At 37.8% G+C, this 21,012-nt stretch overlaps 5 protein-coding genes and 2 long non-coding RNA genes across 15 annotated transcripts; 2 read left to right on the top strand and 5 right to left on the bottom strand.

Moving 5' to 3' along the window:
- The first annotated feature begins 76 nt into the window (after window positions 1-76).
- Window positions 77-5,147, top strand: LOC105692616 (guanylate kinase). 8 transcript variants are annotated; one of them, XM_020856222.2, is made up of 7 exons: window positions 77-472; window positions 526-596; window positions 1,671-1,727; window positions 1,992-2,259; window positions 2,411-2,634; window positions 2,725-2,835; window positions 3,530-5,147. In XM_020856222.2, exons 3-7 carry the CDS (start codon window positions 1,691-1,693, stop codon window positions 3,601-3,603), a joined length of 714 nt encoding a protein of 237 aa, XP_020711881.2. In that variant the 5' UTR covers window positions 77-472; window positions 526-596; window positions 1,671-1,690; the 3' UTR covers window positions 3,604-5,147. The 8 variants fall into 8 exon arrangements, with proteins under 8 accessions (XP_020711881.2, XP_012267354.2, XP_020711883.2 ...); XM_012411931.3 differs by having other exon boundaries at window positions 526-675; XM_020856224.2 differs by having other exon boundaries at window positions 526-675; window positions 3,068-5,147.
- LOC105692610 lies at window positions 4,981-6,876 on the bottom strand. Its single transcript, XM_012411920.3, has 3 exons — window positions 6,756-6,876; window positions 6,336-6,375; window positions 4,981-6,233 (listed from the first exon to the last, which is right to left on the bottom strand). Exons 1-3 carry the CDS (start codon window positions 6,802-6,804, stop codon window positions 5,321-5,323), a joined length of 1,002 nt encoding a protein of 333 aa, XP_012267343.2. The 5' UTR covers window positions 6,805-6,876; the 3' UTR covers window positions 4,981-5,320.
- Window positions 6,877-7,068: 192 nt separating this feature from the next.
- LOC105692621 (sperm mitochondrial-associated cysteine-rich protein-like) lies at window positions 7,069-8,469 on the bottom strand. 2 transcript variants are annotated; one of them, XM_012411941.2, is made up of 3 exons: window positions 7,832-8,469; window positions 7,350-7,511; window positions 7,069-7,262 (listed from the first exon to the last, which is right to left on the bottom strand). In XM_012411941.2, exons 1-3 carry the CDS (start codon window positions 7,936-7,938, stop codon window positions 7,259-7,261), a joined length of 273 nt encoding a protein of 90 aa, XP_012267364.2. In that variant the 5' UTR covers window positions 7,939-8,469; the 3' UTR covers window positions 7,069-7,258. The 2 variants fall into 2 exon arrangements, with proteins under 2 accessions (XP_012267364.2, XP_048509871.1); XM_048653914.1 differs by having other exon boundaries at window positions 7,069-7,511; window positions 7,832-7,961.
- A 17-nt stretch (window positions 8,470-8,486) lies between these two features.
- Window positions 8,487-9,855, bottom strand: LOC105692614 (keratin-associated protein 10-2-like). Its single transcript, XM_048653918.1, is given in 3 exon segments — window positions 8,487-9,267; window positions 9,270-9,350; window positions 9,453-9,855. Coding segments are annotated over 3 exon segments (951 nt in total). The 5' UTR covers window positions 9,542-9,855.
- Window positions 9,856-10,056: 201 nt separating this feature from the next.
- LOC105692617 lies at window positions 10,057-11,183 on the bottom strand. Its single transcript, XM_012411936.3, has 3 exons — window positions 10,877-11,183; window positions 10,524-10,791; window positions 10,057-10,429 (listed from the first exon to the last, which is right to left on the bottom strand). Exons 1-3 carry the CDS (start codon window positions 10,948-10,950, stop codon window positions 10,196-10,198), a joined length of 576 nt encoding a protein of 191 aa, XP_012267359.1. The 5' UTR covers window positions 10,951-11,183; the 3' UTR covers window positions 10,057-10,195.
- Window positions 11,184-11,655: 472 nt separating this feature from the next.
- LOC110117401 lies at window positions 11,656-14,784 on the top strand. The gene is made up of 3 exons (XR_002306035.3): window positions 11,656-12,084; window positions 14,354-14,443; window positions 14,649-14,784. It is a non-coding gene; the product is annotated as an uncharacterized LOC110117401 (long non-coding RNA).
- Window positions 14,785-15,313: 529 nt separating this feature from the next.
- LOC125500611 lies at window positions 15,314-20,574 on the bottom strand. The gene is made up of 3 exons (XR_007277999.1): window positions 19,661-20,574; window positions 16,240-16,352; window positions 15,314-15,382 (listed from the first exon to the last, which is right to left on the bottom strand). It is a non-coding gene; the product is annotated as an uncharacterized LOC125500611 (long non-coding RNA).
- Window positions 20,575-21,012: the final 438 nt, after the last annotated feature.

Genomic DNA, 21,012 nt, shown 5'->3' with positions numbered 1-21,012 from the left:
TACTAATCTAAATCGATGTGTCAGTGGACAGCCACTATATTCTATTAGACAATAATACGTGTGTGTGTGTGTGTGTGTGTGTCGTAGGTCTTGGTACGTAATTTCTTGACCTACGCAGCATCAATATCGATTGGAATTCGACCTAGAAATAGCAGGTTGTTGACTATTTGTGCTTGAATATCAAGCCGAATAGAGATTCAATCGAACGTTGGTTTCGCTCGGAGTAAAACTAAAAATATCTTTTATCAGCGTGTCCATTAGCCCTGAAACTTTTTGAGGTTAGGATAATGGTGATGCTGGCGTGTGACCGTAGATATGCTCACCAACATGCTTCAATTTGTGCTTGAGGTCAAGGTAGATTTTTAATCAGAGTTGATATGTAACTGTCAACCAGTGGGAGGTCTGGGGTTCATTAATGTTCTGGACTTCACAGCGAAAAGGAAAAGTCTTGAATATTTTGACTTTGAAAAAGGTGACAATTTCGTCGCATGCGCATTGTGCTTATATTAAAACGTGCTTTTGTAGGGTCGTACCTGTGAGGCGGACTCAACTTCCGCAGTTGCAAACAGCCGATTGAGGCTTTGTGCGTGAGTTTCGTAAGTTTTCGTTCTGAAAGTATAACTGTAAATTGAAAGACAGTAGGTACGTTGACGAGGATTCTTGGCAGTTCAAAAGGTGAGAAAATCAGGATATTTAAAGTTCCTTTGATAAAAATTGGTCGAATAAAAATACGGCAGCATCTTACAGGCCTAAGAACTTATGACCCGATACCGGCAGTATCATAGGACCTGATTCTGACAGTATTTACGCTGCCAGATACCATTTCGTTTTCACTTTACTCTCACCCTCGAAGCATGGTGCGGTAGGCGACACATTTCTCACGTTAAAATCAATATTTCCAAGACCTTGGTCACGCTCTTCGAATCAGCTGACTATACCTATATTATCTCATGCATAAAACGTATTGGACAACACATGATTATGTATAATGATTCATCAGATAAACAAATCTGAACCTGAATACATCTGCGTAATAATTTGCTTATACTATCATTGTTAGAAATTCCGTATTTTACTTGTCTACAACAATAGTAGTTAAAAGGTCATTGTTGGAATTTAGTCATTGTATTATTTTTCGACCCTTGGATTATATTCACAGATTTATTTCATTGAATGTGCTTTACCCCTCAACACTGAACCCCTGTAAAACATTATTCACCGGTCTCCACTGTAGTATTCATTGTCATATAGTTGTATTTGTTTATTCCTAACTTTACTATGCATACGACGTTGTTAAACTAAATTTAAACAGCATAGTAACCCAAATAGCTCAGCATATATCTCAGTATAAATTGGCCAAATACAAATTCTTTATATTGGTTACAGATTTTATGATGATTATGCAATCAATCAAAATTACCTGTGCTTTATAATATTTCTCATTCCACCATCTATCAAATAGATATTTGCACTCAAGCCTAATATTTATCTCATACACGTTGTTTGATGAAGTAAACAGCTTATGATATTGTTTACAACTTGTTATACTGCAGTAGCAAAGAGTTGTTAACTGATTGACACAGTGCTTTGAATATTTAAATAATCGCACAAGTTATTCTTCAGTTTAAATTTAACTCGTGATGTATGATCTGTATATTTTTGGTCGCCAGTTGAGGTCCAGTTCGAAAAAATGGTGGTGCCACATGGATTACGATTTTTAACATTAGGTACTGCAGACTTTTTTAAATATTTCTATTTTTTTTATTAACATATTGTGGGAAAATTTTAGGCTTATTTGATACATGAATAATCCATTCAATACATGTCCATGTTTTAATCTAGAATATGCTAAAGTTAAGGAGCCTCAATTAAAAAATTGATATTATAGTGAAAGATAATTCGCCTCATAATATCCATCTTCGAATTAATGAATATGCAGATGTAAGAAAATGGTGCCAACACTTGTTTGATTTTTCATGCATCTTCTTCAGGCTTCAGCACCATGGTACAAAAAGGACCAAGACCTTTGACCATCTGTGGACCATCAGGGTCAGGAAAAAGCACCTTACTAAAACGTCTTCTTGAAGAATATCCTGATACATTTGGATTTTCTGTATCACACACAACAAGAAATCCACGGCCTGGTGAAGAGAATGGAAAACACTATCATTTCATCTCTAAAGAAGAGATGCAGAAGGAAATTGATGAGGGAAAGTTCATTGAAAGTGCCATTTTCAGCAACAACATCTATGGAACCAGGTGAGAAGTTGGCCATTCAGTAACAGATTTATAAAGACAGTATTTGCAAGCATCCACTGTTAACACAGATAGGTCGATTTCCTGTTTTTACTTACAATCCCCTGACTTGCCCTGATTCATTTTGACGAAAATAATGAGTTTTTGAATCTAGTAAACGTGCAGTTGAAGAAGTTAGGCGTCATGGAAAAGTATGTGTATTGGACATCGACACCCAGGGTGTGAAACAAATACGGAAAACCACTCTTGATCCGATTCTCGTCTTCATCAAACCTCCATCAATTGGAGAATTGGAACGCAGATTGAGAGCAAGAAAGACAGAAACTGAAGAATCATTACAACAGAGGCTAGCTATTGCTGCAAGTGAAATGGAATTTGGTAATCTAAGCTCTGTTTCATTCGTTTTACATGATCTGAAAAAGCTAAAAACATTTCTTTTAATATGACTAGATGATTGAAATTTTATAGGTGCACAGCCAGGCAACTTTCATATTATTATTGAAAATGACAACGTTGATAAAGCGTATGAGCAGCTACGCGAATTTGTAATCGGGGAAATCAACCAGCAGCGTCAAGCAGGTGAGAAATATATTTGAATGTGAATTCGCATTCTAAGGCTTTGAACTCCTCATCAATTTGCAAGGGAACAGCTTAGTTCAATTAGAATTTTGTCGGACGTCTCTCCAGAGCAACGCATTTTTTTTTAATTTCCTACACCTGTTATTGTGTGTGTGTACGTTTACTGAAATTGAAATACACGACATTAATAAAACAGCTGCCTAGCTAACGAACAAAATTTTCAAACCCACAGAAGCTTAAGGTGAAACCGCCACGGGACACGTGACATTGCCGCAGGCCTTTCTCTTTCGAATGATATTAACCATTTGTCTCGTAATAATAGTTATCAAGCTTCTGCAAGAAAACTAATACAAGATTGTATAAAATGGTATCTTTTTACTGTAAAAGGGTAACAATTTTCACGCCATTTTGTACCATGCTTCAGATAATTTTTGTTCTAGTTATAATTTCCAGTTGCAAATTTTTGTATTATAGTATAGAGTGAAGCTGTTTCAAACTGGTGTGAAAGCGTCTTTTGCATGGAATGTTTGTGATATGTCATGGAGTTTGATGAAGATTTACTCCACAAGCAACATACCATCAGTATTCGATGGATTTATTACATTTGCTGTAATAAATATACAATTTTTGTAGTATAGTAGGCTATAAAAGGGTATGAAGACAATTAATCTCGAAGATATGGATTATAATGTAGGTGGAATAGCAACGTGTTTGCTGTCCATGAAGACCTCGAACAAAGGTGATAACTGCTCCACCAGAGAAACCTAAAGTTAGTCGAACCAAGGTATTTGTGACAAATAATACTACCCTGATTTTATTTTTAATCATTGCATATTAGCGAACGTATGCCTGTGTATAATAGTGATGATAATAATATTGATTTGAATGATAATAATAATGGTGACCAGTACTTCTCCGATTACTATTGCTGAAGTAATTTCTAATTAACTGATACCATTTATACTGGAGTAAACCGGTTACAACCTGATGATGGATTACAGTTTTTTCGTTTTGTACAATTCGTAAACTGCAATCTCGCACTGTTCAGATGTTGTAATAGTTCTACCGATATGAAACCAGACAAAGAAATATCATATTTAGTGATAACAGAAATTACTTCGATATGCAATTTTTTTTAATCAATATAACTTCATTGAAATTATTTGAATACATTAATTGAATTAAATTCTTCCTCCTGTTTTAATTAATCCAATTTTTCTACGTTTTACCCACATCATTAGGATATGAATTATAATTGTTAATTTTGTCAGAATTATTTCACGTATTTACGATACTTCACTTAAAGCCAACGTTATCGCGGAATAAATTTTTATCAAGTCACAGTTATTAGTCACTAATACGAAGTATTTAATGCTGTATTGTGCATAATGAAACATGATGACTTGTGCGATTTTTTATGAAAGTTGATTTATCAAATACGTATCTGCATTTTATTCACGTATACATATACACAGGTCTGTTACATACCTCCCACCCTGAAAATAATGTAATATTCTATCCGATAAATTTAAAGGTAAAACTAGACTTAGCAAACTGAGACTATTCACCAAAAGAAGTTGTGTTCCAATAGAGTAGGTTACTTATAAAACGATTGCGATTTTCTCCTGAATTTTTGATAAAAACTCGAACTTCAAGAGTTTCGGAAAATTTGAAAATGTGGAAGAAAAGTCGCATGCAATCACCATCAGATCATTCAAGTCATTCTTTCCATCGCGTTTCGCTTGGGATTTCATGCGGATGTTCAATTTTTACAACCGTACTTTCCTATATTCGCTCGTTTGAAATCATCTAATAATTAACATTAACTCTAGCAGATTGTAGTTCGGAATATCGCGTTTAATTTTTAATATTTATTTTAAGATGTCCGAATCAACAAGGTTCATATAATTCTATTATTGACAACTTGCGAAATCTCAGTTGTGCAGCCAGGCACTTCGGTACCAAAGCTGACTAAAAAATTGTCGGATACATACCCGTCAGAATCTAAATATCTACAATCAAATTTTCATCATCACTTATGTTTTAGTCATTTTTCGAAATATCCATCGTTCATTCCTCACCATATACACACATGTTCTATGGGTATTCTATAGAGAAAGTTGATGGGAAAAACATGTTTTAATGTCTGTTTATACGTATAGCTCTTTATTCGTATTAATAGTTGGCATAACAAAACGTTGTGATTGTTAATATGTATGTGTAAAAAAAGTAACGGTTACTGTTAAAAATAATTATGGTAATACCATGCTAAATTGTAAAATATTAATAAAAGTTTATCTGTTCCGAAGAAATTACGCGTGTTTCTCATATGCTTTCTAAATTATTTGTGTCCTGTTCCGCACGAAGCTCCATGACCATCGATTCGTCAAGATAAGTTTCGAAAAAATACAAATCCTTACAATTATATTCTACTTTGTTTGTTAAATAACTTTTTTTTTATTCGTACAACGATATTTTCCGGTGCCTAATGATGGCCATAGGTACGCTTAGGCCTTTCTCCGTGATGATGACGTATTTTATGATGGGGTACTTCGCTCACCTCGATGGATGCAATTTTAGCCTCCTCTTTTTTTAGCTCTTGCTCATCTGCTTTTCTTATTTCTCCCTGAATCAAATTATCTCCATAATTTTTCGGCCAATCGTTCTCCTCTTCAGCAGGTTCAGTTTCAATTCCAACTGATTTGAAATTGTTAGTCTTTGTCGGTGAAGAAAATACGTACTTTATTATCTGCGGACGAGGTTGAAAAATATTTTCCATTTGCCCGGGTGTGAACGGCGTTTGCTGACTGTATTCACCACCGAAATTTCTAGTTTCGAAAGTATTTTGCTCATTCATATTTCTGAAAGACTCTTTAAAGTCCGGTTCGAACTTTTTGATCGGTTCTTCTCCAAAAATAAATTCATTATCAATCGGTACGATACGCTGGACATCTCCGAAATTGCTGCTTTTTTCATCAAGGAATGGTAATGGTCGTTCTATCTCCTGAATTTTACCGTCGTTTGAGAATGAATAATCATTTGGAATCGTAGATTTCCAATTATCTTTGCTTAGCTGCTCTGCGCTGAATACAAAGTCTTTGTTCTGTCCACCGTACACCCTATTTTGTACAGTTTGAGGTCGGCTCGCTGTGAAAGGTGCAAGATAAGCGGAATCCGGTTGTACATATTCTTCTCGTACTTGTGATAATTCGGGCTCGGGATACGGAATTTCGTAGGGATCAGAAGGTATTTGATATGATCTTTCCGGTTCGCCTGTGCGGTCAAAATATCTTTTCTCCTGGTACATTTTTGGTGGTTCGCGGTCAGATTCTTGTTGTTCCTCGGGATAGTACGCTTCGTACAAAACCGGCCCTCGCTCCAGGTCGTATCCCTCGTACCTGAAACGAATCAATCAATAAATAAATAGCAAAAGAAATATGACGAATGCCCTGCAGAATTTGGAGTTTAATATAATCGACCATTTTTCCGTCAATAATTACCTTGCTGCGGGTCTGGCGCTCCATGGTATTCCTAGTGCAACTGAAACAAAAAATGTACAGTTTTTTGCGAATTTATCAGGCAACACATATCCAATACTAAAAACCATATAAGATTAATTTCTCTGATAATCGAACGAAATTGATCAAACTTATGTTATGTCTTGCTTGTACGTATCTTTCAATGCCAATAACAACGTTAACTGAACTTTTGACTGTTGACGCAATGAAATATAATATCAATAAGCCAATTCAGAATATTATACAACTGTTTTGCATAATAAAATGATATTTGCAATGTACATAATGATACCGTAATCTACCGCGTCATATAGTCCGAATAAAAAATATGGAAATCGTGCTCGTTTTTTTTTCTGCGGATCCTGGTAGCGAACAGTATATGAAGAAGAGGATGTCACGTACCCCGTGCAATTAACAGAATACTAAAATATAGGGGAGATAAAACGGCCATGATTGCGTCGACGAAGACCTGACGCGTTTATACATGCGCGACTTAGAAATAACGACTGACGAGTTACGCGGGCTAGCAGAGAAGTCGTGATGCAGTGCGTATTTTCAGACATTCCTAAAATAAACTCCATTTCCTCCGCAACTACGATCGCAGGATGCCTATAATATTTTGAATCAGTAACTAGAAAGTTTTACTCGTCGCAAATCATACGATTATCATGATCTCATGGACGATTATCCGAATCAAAAGATCGTCCGCCCGATGCACACATTTTTATTGCCAAGGAAAACCATTCCTCTGAAATTATACATTTATATGATCTGATTCATACAATTTTGCAACTATACTTTTTACAGAATTATGGCTATAAATATTCGAAAAATCCAGGTTACAGAACCAAAAACTATCGTACTTCGAGTCGCACCAGTACGCTGCTATCCCCACCAGTTAGAAATTACCTGCGTTGGGTTCAAAGGAAATAGTTTAATGTGAATATGCGTCGTTTTTCATATTGTGGTGAAGAAATTATTATGATAAGTATGTACCACACTTCGAAGCAGCTCGCTTTACACGGTAGACGCCACCAGAGATATCTGCAGCAGGGCGGTCTTCGTTTATGAAAACAGCCTGGCCTGCAACAAGGAATTCTAGGAACGTAGCATTTCGGTTGTGGTTCTCGTTTCGGGGGTATCGTCACTGTGCAGCCTCTGAAAAATGAACACTTTGTCAACGAATTATTTTCAAAAGCAAAAGGACATGCAATTTCCTATAACCTCGAGCCTGACCTGTGCCGAGCGGACGATTCAGATTGCTGTCAAAAAACGCCAAAATTAATCGTCCAGTTTAAGGGCAGCGTGGTAACCGCATCAAGCATCGCGGTGGACACGCTGGAGGGCAAGGTGGAGGACAGTAGGGAACGCATTTCGGAGGACAAGGTCCGCAAGGCACCGGGGGTGTGCAAATAGTAATTCTGCATGGCGGAGGGCAGGGCATACAAGGTGGTGGACATGGATAACATGGTACGCACGGCGGACAGGGTGGACGTGGCGCTGGACAGCAGGGATAGACTGGTTTTTGGGGTTTGCAGCATGAAGAAGTTGCAGGTGACGGAGGCGAATGTCCACAGCATGCCATTTTTCTTTGTCTATTTATTCCGGTATTTTTTCGTGCAGTTTAACTTCGCTTTTATATTACACGCGGTAATTTTGCGGGTTGACGAACTGATAATTTTGGTGTAACTGTGAGACTTTCTTTCGTTCTTTGACAGCTGAATAGATTTTATTTTTTTTTTCTTGTTGATTATGGGGAGCAAAAAGTTGAGGCCCTGGTGACGACTGTTGAGTCAATTGACGATTTAGATCGACGCTCTGAAATTTGTATGGTATTTTGTGTGGAATTACTTGATCAGGTTTCAATCACTGATTTTTCATTCACTGGGGTAAAATTCGTAGGATTGCGAATGAAGAAACGTTAACATAATTGAGGATTTTACAAGATTTTATTTATTTGCGGATCACATTTTAGAATACAGTGTAAATATAAATGATTTTTGGACGGTGGTACGGGTTGAATTCCTCTAACAATACTCAATAGAAAATATTGACTTTCGATTCATCTGATCAACGTCACAAGTGAAACGTGCTCAACCAATCGACGTTTAACAATTATTAAACATATAAAAATCAACACGTAGGGCAACAAGGCATACGTGGAGGTGGACAAGGGGGTGGGCAGGGTGCTGGGCAGGGTACGTAAGAGATGCAAGGCACACATGGTGGCGGACATGGTGGAGGGCAAGGTGGTGGACATGGCATGCAAGGGATGCAACATGGGGGCGGTGGACATCGACTGATTTTCGGTGGACTTGGTCTAGGGCAACATGGTGGAGGCGGACAACAGTCGCCCTGCGCCTGATTATCGCGGGGTTGCGGACAGCGCGGAGGTGATGGACATGGAGGGCAGCAACTGACGCATGGTGGGCAAGGTGGAGGACAGCAAGGTGGTGGACAGCAAGGCGGTGGACCACACGGAGGTGGACAGCAAGGCGGCGGACCACACGGAGGTGGACAGCAGGGCGGCGAAGGACATGGAGGCGGAGACGGTGGGGCCGCAGGACATGAATTGCCGCAGGTGAGCCTGCAGTATGCAGCCAGGGCATTTTCGCGGGCTTGATCTGCACAGTAGAACTTTTTCAATGCGACCTCAGCATCACCGAGGTCAGTTAATTTGAGAAGAGCTGCTCGGCCGGGACCGCAAACTGGATAAAGCTTCGTCATGCACTCCGGTCTGCCCATGCAATCGTACATCATGCAACGATCCTGAAGTCCGTTCCGCATTATGCATTCGCATCTGTACATTATTCCACCACGAAGCTCGAAGCTTTTACACGCTTTAACAGGGCTCTGTAGAGAAAATATTCGAGTCAAATTTAGACATTTTTGTGGACGACAATTCAACTCACGCAACACGGCGGTTCGTCGCGAACGGGGCCGACTGGACAGCAAGTTGGGGGTGGACAAGGTGGTTCGTCCCATTCGCAAGGTTTTCTGTGGGGGAAATCAATGAAAAAAATTACTTCATTAGCTGTGAAACTTGCAGCCGAATCATTCAAATTGTCAGAGAGTGCTTTCTTTTTATCCGTCACTTACTTCCGATCCATTGAACTGACGAGACATTTTAGCTGAGCGAGAAGTTCACGTCGCCGATCACAATTTGGGTTTTTTCCATCGCAAGGCATTTTGAAGAATCCCTGTTGGTTTTTTTTTTTATATGTCAAAGATTTTACCCTTTTTACTACGTTAACGAGCTCTCTATATTTTTCGTTTATTCGATCATCGGATTAATGTGTGTATCTCGATATTTTTATAATTCTTTGTTAAATTATTCCTTTTTTTATTTTTTCTGATTTTCTTTCTCTGATGTTGTAATATTTTTACAACATGGTAACTGGTCAACTGATAATTTAGATGTCGGTCAGAAAAATATTAAAAAATACTCCCGTACACCAAAAATCTACAGAAAATTTATCGTTCCGTCTTGGATGAATGTTACTGATCGAATGTTTTGTCAAACTTTTTCAAGGATGTCATTGGTCAGTTGAGAAACAAACTAAGTCCCCGGCAACGAAAATTCCCATTGTTGTGGGAACCACGAGAAAATCCAATGAGGCTTAACATTTATTTGAACAAATCTCAACGGCATTGAACGATTGATTCATCAAATAACGATCTACGAAATTATAAAACAGTTACGTACAATTCTCTTTATTTTTCGATTTACATGTTATTCTATTTTTTTTCCTTTTACATTTTTTGTCTACAATTTGCATCTGCGTTCCTACATAATGTGAAAGGGTGTCGTTGAAACTCATTATCAGTTATTACGAACATAACTACGATGTCATCGCTCCATGTGAATGATTCAATGGTGCTCCAAATGTTTCAGGGTGTCTCGAACGGCACAGCATACCGGGTGGACATTCTGCCCACGGCTTGGTCAAACACCCAGCTTGTCCCTGACAATCCGATCTAGGGCAACAGTCCTGAAGTCCATCACGATGAAGACAGCCACAACTGGTGTACAGAATACCGGCACGAAGTTCTCGGCTTTTCACGCCCTTCAATTCCTGCGGAATCATAGAACAAATTCATGGTGAAAATTTAAGGTGAAAAGTTTTTTTGAATCGATGATATACGCTGTTACGGTTTATTTGAACCCACTATAGCTGCATTATCGTTGTGGCTTTTTTTATCGAGGGATTTTTGGGACTTTCCGTTAGTTGAGCACTTTCCACGGTCCTTTCCTTGGTTCGAACCAGATTTATCACCTTCGCATTTTTTTGTATCTTCCACGGGAATCATAAGGAACATTTGTGGGGTTGTGGAAGACTTCTTTTTTCGTTCCTGCTGTGCTTGTTGCTGATGTTGCAAAAGCTGTTGCTGTTGCACTTGCTGTTGTAGCTGTTTGAATAGCTGCTGTTTCTGCTGACTATTATGTAAAAATCATCGCCGATGAGTAAATAATTTCCGAAATGTTGAAGACTTGGTGGAAAATTTATTCTGAAAATTATTACCATTCTAAATCAGCCACGACGGCTTTTAGGTTACAGATTACTTCAGAAGCGGAGATGGTAGTAGTTTCGGACATAGTGATGAATTATCGCTGATTTTACAACGTTGGTGGAATAACGGAGAATTTAGATGCCAGCCAAAATATTATATTTAGTTGTATGATGCCTAAGGCATTCGGGATTATAAGAAATCGAAAACTGACTTTTGAAGCATGACGGATATTTGTAAAAACAATTGTTATAAGAGAAGATTCATAATGTGGTTGCCATGGCTGAATGGATCAATGTCAAGATCCATAGTGAGCGAATGTAGTTCAAGAAACACGGAGGTTTAGGCTGTGTTTCTGGGGTGAGGAAAACAGTACTGTTAAAATCTTTCGGAGAAAGATTTTCGTATGTTTCCTGAACTCTATGGTTCTTGAATTACGCTACGATCTCGAAAACTAGTCTCTTTTCGCAGAAAATGCAACAACAGCGCGTAAAAAAATACAGAAAACCTTCTGAAAAATGAAAATAAAGCTCGTGGCAAACTCGTTCAGTTTTTCATAGCAAAAGTTCAGGAAAATTTTTTCCACGGAATATGCGGCAAATTTTCGAAGAGCGAAATATTTCAGAAAATGAGCACATTGAAAATTTCGTACCGGGACCCAAACATATCGTAAATATTTTGAATAAATATCGAAATGAAACTAGATCCATCCGAGTAATATTGAAAAAGTCGATTGCGAACGTGCAATCGATATTCGGTCACATCGGAGAATCTCGTACGTAGATCCTTATTTTCCGGAGGATCGGCAGTATGGCCGGAGCAGCCGAAGCGAGCTGGTCATCGGGAGCGATGTCGGTGGTAGCGCGTACATCGGGCTAAGGATCAATACGCAGTTACTGTCGTTCTGTTTTGTGGAAGTTTCTCCGATCGCGTTTTAAACGTGCCTAGAAGAAAAATCGTACGAATCTTTTACATGTGAGCTTGGTGTCCAGTTCTGGTTTATTGTTAGTGATAACTCGGGAAGTAGTGTTCAGTTTGATCTACATATTTGCAAAAAGTGCTTAACAATCAGTAGCTACAGAAAGACCTATATCATTCGGAGTTTCGTGAATTCCGTAACTCGAAAATTTTTCCATAAGCGGTGGTGCGCAGTGTCTTTGTATCGTGACCATCACGTGTCGATGCTCCCGAGCGGTCCGCAATTCGTCTAAACGAATTCGAGGTAGGAACGCAGAATTTTGATAGATTTTGATAATGTTCATTTATCTATTCAATCATTCATTAGGTTATTCATCTATACATATATTCATTCATCCATTTCACGAATAATGGATCGATGAATGCTTCGAACAATGAATCATTCGGCATGATCGTGATGCTTCTAAATTTATGCGTTCATTTATCTATTCATTCGGTCATTGAGTTATTCGTCTTTACATATATTCATTCATTCATTTGATGAATAATCGATCAATGAATGATTCGAACGATTAATCAATCTGCATGATTACGATACTTCTGAATTTATGCGTTCAGTTATCTATTCATTCGGTCATTGAGTTATTCGTCCTTACATATATTCATTCATTCATTTGATGAATAATCGATCAATGAATGATTCGAACGATTAATCAATCGGCGTGATTACAATGCTTCTGGATTTATGCGTTCAGTTATCTATTCATTCGGTCATTGAGTTATTCGTCTTTACATATAATCATTCATTCATTTGATGAATAATCGATCGATTAATGATTCGAACACTTAATCAATCTGCATGATTACGATACTTCTGAATTTATGCGTTCAGTTATCTATTCATTCGGTCATTGAGTTATTCGTCTGTACATATATTCATTCATTCATTTGATGAATAATCGATCAATGAATGATTCGAACGATTAATCAATCTGCATGATTACGATACTTCTGAATTTATGCGTTCAGTTATCTATTCATTCGGTCATTGAGTTATTCGTCTGTACATATATTCATTCATTCATTTGATGAATAATCGATCAATGAATGATTCGAACGATTAATTAATCGGCGTGATTACAATGCTTCTGGATTTATGCGTTCAGTTATCTATTCATTCGGTCATTGAGTTATTCGTCCTTACATATAATCATTCATTCATTTGATGAATAATCGATCGATTAATGATTCGAACACTTAATCAATCTGCATGATTACGATACTTCTGAATTTATGCGTTCAGTTATCTATTCATTCGGTCATTGAGTTATTCGTCTTTACATATATTCATTCATTCATTTGATGAATAATCGATCAATGAATGATTCGAACACTTAATCAATCTGCATGATTACGTTGCTTCTAAATTTATGCGTTCTTTTTCCTATTCATTCAGTCATTTAGTTATACATCTATTTATTCCTATATTGAATTAATAAGTTACACATGATTTCTACGAAATCACATGTGAAGCTATCGTCGCGTCTATAATTGTAGACTGTTTCATTGTTAGTTATCAAACAATTAATCATCATGATTAGTATTTTGGACCGTTGATTAATGCATCAGTATTTCGGAAGCATTTTTTATCATGCAATCAATTCATTGAATAAATAAATGAATGAATAAACCAAATTAATAGTTCAAATAATTCATGTGTTTATTTATCTATACATTCATTCATTCATCGATTTATTCAGTCATTCGATTGACTTCATGTATTTAATAATCAATCAAATCAAGAATCAATGGGTATGATCTTCATGCTTCTAAATTTGTGTTCATTCGTTTATTTTATTCAGTCAATGATATTATTCATTCATTGATTGGACTACAAAATGGGCATGATTCATATAATCTCGCATGTAAGGCAAGCATAGTTTGTACTCCGGCAGTTCGTCGGTCATCATCTCGATCGCTAGATCCTGTCCAGATATCCTTGATTCGTCAATCTCTAGGTCAATAAATCAGCGATAACTCATTCAGTTCTGGAGATAAAATTATTTGTTTTGCATATTCGGATTTCTGATATCGGAATACATGAGAATAGCATAGCAAAGTCTATAAAAAAAAATTCCAAATTCTCATCTTATATTTTGAGAAGAATCTGAGACTATAGGCTTACCGTTTTCTCGGGGTAAAAAAGTTCACTCATAGATTTCAATCTTGGGAATCTGGATCTGGTGTCCGAATTCACTTGTATACGGTGTAGAGACAATTAACGTCGTGACTTCGAGCTGAGAATATTTTTTGTCGTTGAAGTTTCGAACAATCAGGTATAATCAATTACACGTTTACGAACTCTTTTATCAGTACTTCATCAGTGGTGACATTGTGAACTGCGGGATAGTGACACTCGTGTTCAAAGACTATAATTCGTCTATCTATCGAATTCGGGAATTCATCATAGGTTTAGAAATAATCTTCGCTGTTATATTTTGAACAAATTTATTCATATATTTTAGATTCAGATATACAATTTCACTTTATTTCTTACATGACATTTTTTTCAGGCTTTCAATTGGTCAACTTCACCGCAGTACTTATTCAACTTCCGACCACGAAGGGCAGGAGTTACATGGCATCGCACAATTCGTTTACAGGTATGAAATAAGTATCAGTATGATATAAATTAGAGTATATTATGAAAATATATTCAATGTAATATGTTATAACATCACATTGGCAGTAATATATTAACGTATAATATAATATAACATAAATTTAAGATATTGACATAGAATATAATATTGGCGATAACGTATTCTTATATTACATCATTATTAATGCACTTTTTGTATATTTCAGGTACTCTGAGATGCTGTCGCCGCAGTTATGACCCCCTGGACTTCCCCTGTTCATCAGGGGGAGTCCAGGGACCCGTCCCCTGGGACTGCGCGGCCTCCCACCGCCCCCGGGGTCCCAGGGGACCCAGTCCCCGAGGACATGTCTTCGGGGATGCGGTATCCCCGCTGGAGGGGATGCCATATCCCGAGGGACATGTCCTCGGGAACTGGTCTTCGGGGACACGTGTCCCCCCAGGGACACGTCCCCGGGGATGCGGTATCCCCGCTGGAGGGGATGCCGTGTCCTTGGGGGCGTGGCCTTGGGGGAATACGAGTCCTCGAAAATCCCGGGAAAAGGAGGTCCCAAGCGGTCACTCGTTTTCTTGATTTCTCTAGAGAAACGAAAAACAAAGTGTCCGCTTGAGGCCTCCTTTTCCCGGGATTTTCGAGGACTCGTATTCCCCCAAGGCCACGCCCCCAAGGACACGGCATCCCCTCCAGCGGGGATACCGCATCCCCGGGGACGTGTCCCTGGGGGGACACGTGTCCCCGAAGACCAGTTCCCGAGGACATGTCCCTCGGGATATGGCATCCCCTCCAGCGGGGATACCGCATCCCCGAAGACATGTCCTCGGGGACTGGGTCCCCTGGGACCCCGGGGGCGGTGGGAGGCCGCGCAGTCCCAGGGGACGGGTCCCTGGACTCCCCCTGATGAACAGGGGAAGTCCGGTCAATGACGTTGGAGGGAACTGCGACCTGTAACACAAATAACAAATAAATAATTAGTTAATGCAATGCATGACTTAATGTATGACCTATCATGTATCCTAATGTATAACTTGTTCTATGATTCAGTGATATAAGCATATAAGACGTTTGAATTATAATAAATTGTACCAAGTAATGCGATAATAAATTATTGTCTTGCCTTAGTGGCGTGTCTGTTTAATTATATTAAGGGGTGCATGAATTTGATAACTCCATTACCCAATTGTAATACTACGTGATTTGATTTTATAAGGAGTATTCTTTTCCAAGGGGGTGCAATTCATATCACATGTAAAATTGAAGACATGATGTAACAATCACTTATATTTATATCATTTTTGTATCCACGAATAAGATCAATAAATTTTTCCGTATCTCATTAATAGAAGAAATTGAACGAATCATTGAAAAACCCTCCCGCAAATCCCGTCGAATTTATCAGGTGATGCATTGAGTGCATTTGCATTACGTCCTTTCGCTGAGCTCATGATAGAAAACGTGATCAAATTACAATGGGAAAGAGTCGCTCGAGCAATTTGAGAAGTGCTACGTTAACGGCCGGAAAAATCAGAAAACTTTTGTACAGAAAGTTGATTAAGAATAAAAGCTATATCTAATTTGTATTAATTGAATATATCAATCAATTAGCTCAGAATACTGAAGAGTAGATTAAAACGCGTATGATTCAATTAGAGAGTCATCTTCCAGAATTCTAAAGGATTGTTCAGGACCCGGGCGAGCATATTCATAAGGACTGTTTTTAGTATGAATAGTCGGAAGCGCGATCAAAATACTAATACTAATTAGGCAATATTCAACTAAATTTTGTAAGAAAGATTGCTCACCGTTCGCTCTCTCCATCGTTGCTTTGGAGGACCTGCGTTGCTACTGACGTCGCTCCTGGTGTCGCCGCTCCTATGGCCGAAGCTGAACTGCCGTGGAATCCAAGACGGAAAACCTGCGACATGAATGTACTCTGTTAACCATATACCAAATTACAGGCCCCCGATCGGATGTTTCGTGATTGGTTACAATTCGTTCGATTACTATACATATACCGCTTTGTTTCTGAATTAATGTACTCGTTGATTAATCATCATCAAACGAATAATTGAGGTCAGAATCGTTTGTATAAAATTTGAGTAATGATCAATTGAAATGGTGAAAAAAACAGAGAAACGAAAAAGAGAGAACTCCGATCAGTTTACTAATCTCCGTGCTAAGTTATCAGCAGATGAACCAATTTATGAAAACTCTCATCGGTCGAAGATTTTTCCCCCGAAACGTGTAATATATCTGAGACTATATAGGCTCGGCGTTTTTCCGGGGCAAAAGGTAAAGTAACCGATCTTATTGTTTCAAAACGTTTTTTTTACGTTGGACTGTATAACGAACACGAATACGTCGTTCAAATTAGGCTACGGTAATAAAGCCAATCGAGATATCCTTGATTTTTCACGATTATTTTCATTCTGAGTTAAACTTACTCAACAAATTCGTATTCTTGGGGTCAAAATATATTGGAAAAGTACCCCACAATTGATTTTTAAAATACTTCATTTTAGGCCCAAAAATCAAGAATAGGAAGATTATTTTTTGATGTATTCCTGTGTGTTTTGATCTCAGAAATCCGAATGTGGGAGACAAATTAATTCATCTATAAAATTGATGAAGATCAGAACTAATCGGGATATCTCAATTTACGTATTCGTTCTGAAAAATAAGAGTGAGCCATAATCTGACCGTTTTAATTCAAAGATATAGTTAAAATCACTATGTTTTCGAATGGACAAAATAATTGTGTTAATTATCTTGAGCTCGAAAATCAATTATGAAATTGTCGGTCTCCCTTTCATAATGTAGATCAATGCTCTGCATGAAAGAAAAAAATTTGTTTGAATTTTTTTTTTTTTTTTCTGTGCGCTTGGGGCTTCTGATGCCGAGTTAAACGCCTATGCTTTGATATGGCCAAACACGACAGAAATGAACTCCCTCAATGTACTCTGTTCCATTCAAGTATGTAGTGAGTTTTTACATATTTACTTCCTCATACGGATATATAGAAATTCGCGGTAAAATCACTGCAAAAGGATGCCGCCACTTAAGTGGATCAAAGGGGTGATTTACGAAGTGTGAACATGATGCTAATCAGGTGTTGACAGCTCGTCTGACACCTGCTCTCAAAAGGAGCAAGAAAAAAAATCAGGACTGTGATTTCACACTTCATCACCTATTAAAGAGCCATAAATTATTATGTTGTAATTCCTGCGCGTGCCGGCCGTCACCATGCCTGTCGCACGTGTAAAAATTGGGTAGTGGGAGAAGTGACATGATATTCCCTTTTGATTGGGTGAGCCAGAGCTTAGCACCGAATTCCGCGCGGAGTGCATTCGCCTAATGTTTTTTAGATATGGATTTCGATGCGGGAAACCTAAGCGTGGGGCGAGCACAAGGCGTAAGGCGTTACGCCGCGCTGCGGTAGGAGTACGAACGAGATCAAGAGCGCTCAAGCGCTCGAGCGCAGCCCGCTGGAAGATGAAATCTCGACTGTTCAAGACGTTTTTGTGGTCATGGATTTTGTTTATACGCACAGTATTACCGTGAGCTCTGTGAGGATGAATAAATAAATTGAAAGCTAACTAAATAAATGAATCAATAAATTAATGCTTTCGGAAATTGCAAATAGGAACAGGAAATTATCAAATAGTTCAAAAGATTATTGATAACAAATAATTGTTCGATTACCGAAACCGTCCGCAATCATAGTCGCGACGGTTGCTTCACATGAATAGTATATAGGCATCATGTATAAATTTCTAATTCAATAAATAAATAAATGGACAACTAACCCAATAAATGAATGCATGAATGGATGAACACATAAATATATAAGCGTCGTAATCATGCCAATTGATTAATCGTTTAAATGATTAATTGATCGATAATTTATGAAATAGATGAATAAATATATGTAAAGATGAATAACTGATAACTGAATGAATGGACGAATGAACACAAATTTAGAAGCATCAGAATCATACCCAAAGATTCTTGATTGAATTAATTATTAAATACATGAAATCAGTTGAATGACTGAATGAATCGATAAATAAATGAATGTATGGATAAATGAACACATGAGTTAATTGCATTAATCATTTGGTTTATTCATTCATTTATTTATTCAATTATTTGATTGCATTATGAAAAATGCTTCCGAAATACTGATGCATTAATCAACGGTCCAAAATACTAATCATGATGATTAATTGTTTGATAACTAACAATGAAACAGTCTGCAATTAAAGATGCGACGATAGCTTCATATGTGATTTCGTAGGAATCATGTGTAACTTATTAATTCAATATAGGAATAAATAGATGTATAACTAAATGACTGAATGAATGGGAAAAAGGAACGCATAAATTCAGAAGCATCGCGATCATGCCGAATGATTCATTGTTCGAAGCATTCATCGATCCATTATTCGTGAAATGGATGAATGAATATATGTATAGATTAATAACTCAATGACCGGATAAATGAACGCATAAATTCAGAAGCATCGTAATCATGCAGATTGATTAATCTCTCGAATAATTGATTGATCGATTATTCATCAAATGAATGAATGAATATATGTAAAGACGAATAACTCAATGACCGAATGAATAGATAAATGAACGCATGAATTCAGAAGCATCGTAATCACGCAGATTGATTAATTGTTCGAATCATTCATTGATCGATTATTCATCAAATGAATGAATGAATATATGTATAGATCAATAACTCAATGACCGAATGAATAAATGAATGAAGCATGAATCCAGAAGCATTGTAATCACGCAGATTGATTAATTGTTCGAATCATTCATTGATCGATTATTCATCAAATGAATGAATGAATATATGTATAGATCAATAACTCAATGACCGAATGAATAAATGAATGAAGCATGAATCCAGAAGCATTGTAATCACGCCGATTGATTAATCGTTCGAATCATTCATTGATCGATTATTCATCAAATGAATGAATGAATATATGTATAGATGAATAACTCAATGACCGAATGAATAGATAAACGAACGCATAAATTTAGAAGCATCGCGATCATGCCGAATGATTCATTGTTCGAAGCATTCATCGATCCATTATTCGTGAAATGGATGAATGAACATATGTATAGATGAATAACCTAATGAATGATTGAATAGATAAATGAACATTATCAAAATCTATCAAAATTCTGCGTTCCTACCTCAAATTCGTTCAGATGAATTGCGGACCGCTCGGGAACATCGACACGTGATGGTCACGATAGTAAGATACTGCGCACCATTGCTTATGGAAAAATTTCCGAGTTACGGAATTCACGAAACTTCGAATGATGTAGGTCTCTCTGTATCTACTGATTGTTAAGCACTTTTTACAAACATGTAGATCAAACTGAACACTACTTTCCGAGTTGTCAATAAACCAGAACTGGACACCAGGCTCACATGTAAAAGATTCGTACGATTTTTCTTCTAGGCACGTTCAAAACGCGATCGGAGAAACTTCCACAAAACAGAACGACAGTAACTGCGTATTGATCCTTAGCCCGACGTACGCGCTACCACCGACATCGCTCCCGATGACCAGCTCGCTTCGGCTGCTCCGGCCGTACTGCCGATCCTCCGGAAAATAAGGATCTACTTACGAGATTCTCCGATGTGACCGAATATCGATTGCACGTTCGCAATCGACTTTTTCAATATTACTCGGATGGATCTAGTTTCATTTCGATATTTATTCAAAATATTTACGATATGTTTGGGTCCCGGTACGAAATTTTCAATGTGCTCATTTTCCGAAATATTTCGCTCTTCGAAAATTTGCCGCATATTCCGTGGAAAAAATTCCCCTGAACTTTTGCTATGAAAAACTGAACGGGTTTGCCACGAGCTTTATTTTCATTTTTCAGAAGGTTTTCTGTATTTTTTTACGCGCTGTTGTTGCATTTTCTGCGAAAAGAGACTAGTTTCCGAGATTGTAGCGTCATCCGAAGACCATAGGGTCTAGGAGAAAATGTCACAGAGGCGAAAATTTGCACGGGTCAACGCCAGGATGGCCAAATTTTTCACAAAACTTTTTGGCGACTCATCCTTTCATTTCTGGTCGGGACTCTGATGATTGAAAGTGCTCGATTCGAGAATGATGGAGTTGAGGCTAATTTATTAAGAACTAAGAATTTGTTCATCCTTTTAATTTTGATTATCTAAGGTTTTTTTTCAGATTTCTTGCTCGTTCAATTTCGGCGGTAGGATTATTGGCTTGCAGATTCAGATTTCTGAGATCACAATACATTGAAATAGCGTGGCAATCTCTTTCGAAAAAAATCTCAATTCTGATCTCATATCAAGACCGAGTAGTGAATGAATAGTAGATAGGCTTACCGTTTTTTCGGGGTAAAAAGTGAAGTATCTGCCACAATGATTTCAGGACGCTTCTTCTACGGACAAATGCGTAAGGATCACGAAGACGTCGATTGAATCAAGCGAGCTATAAATCCCATGGAGATATCCGTGATGTTTCACATTTCAGATCGATAAATTGGCGATGACTCGTTCA

This window comes from Athalia rosae, chromosome 4 (assembly GCF_917208135.1).
Source record: "Athalia rosae chromosome 4, iyAthRosa1.1, whole genome shotgun sequence".
NCBI lineage: Eukaryota > Metazoa > Arthropoda > Insecta > Hymenoptera > Athaliidae > Athalia > Athalia rosae.
The sequence above is the reverse complement of the archived record's forward strand: the minus strand, read 5'-3'. Positions and strand labels throughout refer to the sequence as shown.

What these genes read in the sequence shown, in the direction of transcription:
- LOC105692616 (XM_020856222.2), top strand. Translation starts at nt 1,691, where the DNA reads ATGGTGGTGCCACATGGATTACGATTTTTAACATTAG. An exon ending in AACAACATCTATGGAACCAG is followed by an intron (nt 2,260 to 2,410) that starts GTGAGAAGTTGG and finishes TTTTGAATCTAG; the next exon opens with TAAACGTGCAGTTGAAGAAG. An exon ending in CAACCAGCAGCGTCAAGCAG is followed by an intron (nt 2,836 to 3,529) that starts GTGAGAAATATA and finishes ATTATAATGTAG; the next exon opens with GTGGAATAGCAACGTGTTTG.
- LOC105692610 (XM_012411920.3), bottom strand. Translation starts at nt 6,804, where the DNA reads ATGGCCGTTTTATCTCCCCTATATTTTAGTATTCTGTTAATTGCACGG. An exon ending in TATTCTGTTAATTGCACGGG is followed by an intron (nt 6,376 to 6,755) that starts GTACGTGACATC and finishes TTTTTGTTTCAG; the next exon opens with TTGCACTAGGAATACCATGG. An exon ending in AGCGCCAGACCCGCAGCAAG is followed by an intron (nt 6,234 to 6,335) that starts GTAATTATTGAC and finishes GATTCGTTTCAG; the next exon opens with GTACGAGGGATACGACCTGG.
- LOC105692621 (XM_048653914.1), bottom strand. Translation starts at nt 7,938, where the DNA reads ATGGCATGCTGTGGACATTCGCCTCCGTCACCTGCAACTTCTTCATGC. An exon ending in CCACGTCCACCCTGTCCGCC is followed by an intron (nt 7,512 to 7,831) that starts GTGCGTACCATG and finishes TTCATTTTTCAG; the next exon opens with AGGCTGCACAGTGACGATAC.
- LOC105692617 (XM_012411936.3), bottom strand. Translation starts at nt 10,950, where the DNA reads ATGTCCGAAACTACTACCATCTCCGCTTCTGAAGTAATCTGTAACCTA. An exon ending in GTCGTGGCTGATTTAGAATG is followed by an intron (nt 10,792 to 10,876) that starts GTAATAATTTTC and finishes TTTACATAATAG; the next exon opens with TCAGCAGAAACAGCAGCTAT. An exon ending in ACAACGATAATGCAGCTATA is followed by an intron (nt 10,430 to 10,523) that starts GTGGGTTCAAAT and finishes ATGATTCCGCAG; the next exon opens with GAATTGAAGGGCGTGAAAAG.